The sequence below is a fragment of the Stegastes partitus genome, unplaced genomic scaffold (assembly GCF_000690725.1).
Source record: "Stegastes partitus isolate 25-593 unplaced genomic scaffold, Stegastes_partitus-1.0.2 Scaffold909, whole genome shotgun sequence".
NCBI classification, from domain to species: Eukaryota; Metazoa; Chordata; class Actinopteri; family Pomacentridae; genus Stegastes; species Stegastes partitus.
Genome location: NW_007578640.1, coordinates 220584 through 225844, shown reverse-complemented (window position 1 = coordinate 225844; position 5261 = coordinate 220584). Strand labels below are relative to the sequence as shown.

Genomic DNA, 5261 nt, shown 5'->3' with positions numbered 1-5261 from the left:
TGTTTACATCATCATAAAATAAAGACTCTAAATACAGACTGTTTTTTTTTTTGTGTGTCCTAAATATTTTCTCTGTTGTACTGGCACAAAAGGCACCTTAGCTCGCCAGGTAAGTGCCTGCAATAACAGGCCTGCTGCTACATTAACCCAGATTTATTCACTTGACAGAAGGAAATGGAAACAATTTGAAACCCTTATTATAAAAAAAAAAAGATGTGTGCTTCTGTTCTCTAAGTGAAAAGGCATCATTCCAATGTTTGTGTTGACTGAGACGGAACGATATGAAATGAGAAAAATGGATCTACAGGAGAATAAATGTTTAAAAGACAATGCCTGAGAGCCTTCCTGCATTATGTTACATTATATTTTGAAGTGTCACTTAGTGCCTGGATGTTGTGTTTTCCTTTAAATTGATGCACAAAAGGAACATATTGGTGCATAAAAATACCAGAATTCCAATAAACTTTAAAGACTCTGATGAATCCCTGTCTAATCATTCAATTCCATTCCCTTCTCCAATTTTTTATACTCTCGAGTCTCCTCCTCTTCAGCTGACCTCTCATTCACCTTTTCAGTTATTTCTTTACAGCTCAGGATTTACAGGAGCCATCAGTCAGGATTTTATTCATAGAATCAAAACACCTCTTAAAGTGGTAATTTCCATCTGTGCCATTAAGGTGGGTGAACCCTGGAAACACTGATGAACCAGCAGGCTACTGACCATCAGCCAGTTTAAAGTGGAATCAGGAAACATTAGAAGGACTGAATCCACAATGGAGAGATCATAAGTCATCCCATGAAAGCTTTTAGCGGTTGATAACACAGTCACCCTCCACTTACAACCTATGCATGTGTGTCCCTGCAACAGAGCGAAAAAAACAGTGAAATGAATAGTAAGATGGATATTTCCCCCCTTTCGTGGCATCTCATCAGAACCAAGGACAGCGCCAGATTGCGCCCGAGCGCTGCGTCAAGACGCCTTTTTCACGGTTGGAGAGCAAAGACGCACTAAAACCTCAGAGCAGCAGGACCAACCTGGTGCGCAGCTCTGTCACCGACACACGTTTTTGCTGCTATGTTTGTTTTGATTCACACTAAACCTGCACTGTGTCGGTTATTTATACCTGTGGATATTATTTAAGGACCATGGAGGCTGACGCATGAACCTAAATCCAGGGATTTTCTTGCAGCATTTGGATCCGGGAATGACTTTGGTAAACATCATCGAGGATAAAAGTTAAAATGTCTGGAGAATTCACCGACTCTAACTACGAAGGCTCAGCAGGGTTTGTAAATGCTTCGTCCTTCAACTTCAGCTGCATTTTCAACACCACCAACCGCTCGTCCGGTGGCATCCACCTGCCGGACTTTGGCAAAACTGATTTTGGAGGAGATGGCGCCGCTGTCGTGAGGATTATCATCTCTGTCATCTACTCAGTGGTTTGTGCGCTGGGTCTGGTTGGGAACTTACTAGTTTTGTATCTAATGAAGTCTAAGCAAGTGTGGAAAAAATCCTCCATCAACCTGTTTGTGACTAGTTTGGCGGTGACTGACTTCCAGTTCGTGCTGACTCTGCCGTTCTGGGCGGTGGAGAACGCGCTGGACTTCAACTGGGTTTTCGGTAAAGCCATGTGCAAGATAGTTTCCTACGTGACTGCCATGAACATGTACGCCAGCGTGTTTTTCCTCACGGCTATGAGCGTGGTCAGGTACTGGTCGCTCGCCTCTGCGCTCAAAGGCAGGCGGCGGCGGACGCACTGCTGCTCGGCGCGCTGCGTCACGGTGTTCATCTGGGTGGCCGCCGTCTCCGCCGCTCTGCCGCCCGCAGTTTTCTCCACCACCGTGGTGGTTTCCAACGAGGAACTGTGCCTCGTTAAATTCCCCGACAGCAACGGGACGGTGCAGTTTTGGCTGGGGCTCTACCAGTCCCAGAAAGTGCTGCTGGGTTTCTTCGTTCCTCTCGGCATCATCTCCGCCTGCTACCTGCTGCTTTTGCGCTTCATCAGCACCAAAAACATCAACACCTCCAGCGCCAAACGACGCGCAAAGGTCACCAAGTCCGTCACCATCGTGGTCTTGTCCTTTTTCCTCTGCTGGCTGCCCAACCAGGCGCTCACAGCCTGGGGCATCCTCGTCAAGCTCAACGTGGTTCCCTTCAGCTACGAGTACTACACCATGCAGGAGTACGTGTTCCCGGTGTCCGTGTGCCTGGCGCACTCCAACAGCTGCCTCAACCCCATCCTGTACTGTCTGATGAGGCGGGAGTTTAGAAAGGCGCTGAAAAAACTTTTCTGGCGGATGACTTCGCCGACTCTGACCACGATCAGGCCGATCACAGCCACCACAAAGCCGGAGATGTACGAGCAGGGCCACGTCGCGCTGCCCGTCAGCGCACCGGAGGAGCCCGCGGTGGCGTTTTATCCTCCTGGAGCTGTGATTTACAACGACAGGCGAGACCTGCCGCTGAACAGCACTTAGTCTGAGGTGCCACGGACCGTTTTTCTAATCCTCTGTGATCTCTGTATTTACATGCATTTTAAGTGAATCCCTGCAGTTCATGTCTGACGTTTGCAAGAAAGTTGGATTTTCGCAAAGGTGAGAAAAAACTCAAGCAGCTGTCAGTGATGCTTTTTCACAGAAATGTTACTTTTTTTTTATACCCACTGGTCTCACTAAAAGAGACACTTGTGTATAGGAAAGAAGATATTATCATGTGCAAGCCAGATGTAAAAATGTGAGGCATTTGCTGCTCCTTCTGTTTGTTCAGTGAGTCTTAAACTGTCTCAGGCCTCAAACTGAATAAAAAAGAGTAAAATGGGTTTCACAGAGGTGATGGTTTCAAAACATTTCTTCAAAGGAGAGCACTAATAGCAGATCTGCATTGGCTGGTAACCTAAATTGAGGTATTATGAGAGGGAAAGTTGGGTTGTTGTGTATGGAGAAGGCCTCATATATCATTTTCTTTAAAATCAATTCTCAAATCTATTGGTGTGATTTTGAAGTGATTAAAAAAAAGACCTAAACCACTCATTTTTAATTTGCTGGATTTTGTAAAATGATGACTTCAGGACCAAAAACAAAACAACTTGCTATTAAAAAACCTAAAGCAATCCATCACATGGGTTCAGTCATAACCAGGCACACAATGTTTTTTTTTTAAAAGGGCCTGCTTGAACTTTAAAAAGCACAATTTTAAATTTAGCTCTCATTAATGGTACAATTACCAGCATCTGAGGGGGGTGGAAAAAAAACAGCATTTTAAAACAATCAGATGTTTTGACTGTTGCAGATCGCAGCACCTACGCTGCCACGTGGGGCCGGAGGGAATATCTGTCACTTATGTTTAATTTATTCACATCCACTTGCCAAAAAGGCATCCAGGACTGTTACAACTTAAATGTACATACATATTAAAGGCAGGTAATAATCAGAAATGACATTTAGCTGCTGGTAATTGGCAGACTCACACCTCCAACTGTCACAACAGTATGAGCAGGGGTGTCTTTTTAGGCTAAACTCTGCACTAACAACCAATTTAACTGTCTAGATTTAACAAAAAAAAGTTCCAGATTCAATTAAGCAGTGGACTCCATGCTGTCTAACCCACTGAATTTGTTCTGTCCTTTATCCTCTTACTGCCCACAAGCTGTGAACGCCTGGTGAGACAAAACAGCAACTGAGCCAAATAAATATGCAACAGAGATACAACTAACAGGAGTCTGGCAAACCCACCGATACAATCAGCATCCAGAGCTAGCAACATATAGAGGAATTAATTAGGCAGCTAAAAAGCAAAAGGGCTATTTTTGGCACATGGCAACAGGCTAATCTAATTAGAAATAAATGGCTAATGGTTGTGAGACCTCAGTATTAAATTAGTATCCCAGAGTGGTCTATCATGTGGGTGTTGAATCCGGTGCACACACGGATCAGCACACACACACACACACACACAGAGCTTTTCATCTGGTGGTAAAGTTCAGCTGAAAGAGGAGGAATGACTTGAAGCGAATTGATGATGAATTCAAAACTAACAGCGTGCGTTCAGCGAGAGATGGGCTCAGCATTTACCTCCCGAGGAGCAGCAGAAGAACCTTTGATATCTACAAAACAAAATGTCAAAGATGCTTTGATTGATTTGTGGATGCTTTTTGTTGTGTACCTCGGTTCCTTCTCTCATTCAATTTACATCTTAAATCATATCAGAAGTTCATGAAGATAAGCACCTTATTTCTGTGGTGTGCTGGCAGAAATATTCAGAGTGGTTTCAGACACAGCAACTCTCCTCTGTGGCTGCCTCAGTATTAAAGGTTCATAGCAGACAAGGGTGAAAACAAGCTTTGACAAGTGTCCAAGTCACTGATCTGTCACCTTACAGGGCCTGGAGGCAGAAACACAAACATAATGAGGAGCACAGAAGGATAATTTGTGTTTCGTGCTGTGGTTCAGTGGGAAAAAAAAATCCCCTCAAAGACTGAAACAGAATTGTGGCCCAACACACACAGTGGTCACTCTTGTTTTTCTGTCTTGTAACCAAATAAGCCTGTGTTCGAAAGTGTAGAAGTTACTTTGACAGTCCTTTTGATTAATTATCAAATATATATATCAGATATATTTTAAGACAAATGCTGTACCCTTACATTTAGCTAAAATGTTTAAAGTGACACTGACTTTGTCCATCATATTGAAAAAATCTAAATTTCTACAATTATTTTTCATTTGAAATGTTTAATTGCTCGCAGCAAGAAGGTCGCCGGTTCGCGTCCCGGTGGGGGCACAGGAATCTTTCTGCGTGGAGTTTGCATGTTGTCCTCGTGCAGTGTGGGTTCTCTCCGGGTTCTCCGGCTTCCTCCCACACAGTCCAAAAACTGCAGCTAAACTAAATTGTCCATAGGTGTGAATGTGAGTGTGCTTGGTTGTCTGTCTCTAAGTGCAGCCCTGTGATAGACTGGTGACCTGTCCAGGGTGTCTCCTGCCTTCGCCCTGAGTCAGCTGGGATAGACTCCAGCCCCCCCGCGACCCTCATGAGGATTAAGTGGTGTATAGATAATGGATGGATGGATGCTTAATTGCTGGACCAACAAGTCCTGAATAACCATAGAGATTGTTTGTCCTGATGCTCTGAATCTGACCCCATATCATCTGTTTAGTTAAGTGCAGACAGAAAAACAACTTGGTTTAGGGAGAGATCAGGGTTTGGGTTTAAAGAGGATACAACTGGGTTACAATAATTAGCCTGCAGTTAAGAAAATGGAAAGGCT

At 44.1% G+C, this 5261-nt stretch overlaps 1 protein-coding gene across 1 annotated transcript; it reads left to right on the top strand.

Moving 5' to 3' along the window:
* The first annotated feature begins 1242 nt into the window (after nt 1-1242).
* On the top strand, nt 1243-2478 carry rxfp3 (relaxin family peptide receptor 3). Its single transcript, XM_008293758.1, has one exon. It carries the CDS (start codon nt 1243-1245, stop codon nt 2476-2478), a length of 1236 nt encoding a protein of 411 aa, XP_008291980.1.
* The last annotated feature ends 2783 nt before the right edge of the window (nt 2479-5261 follow it).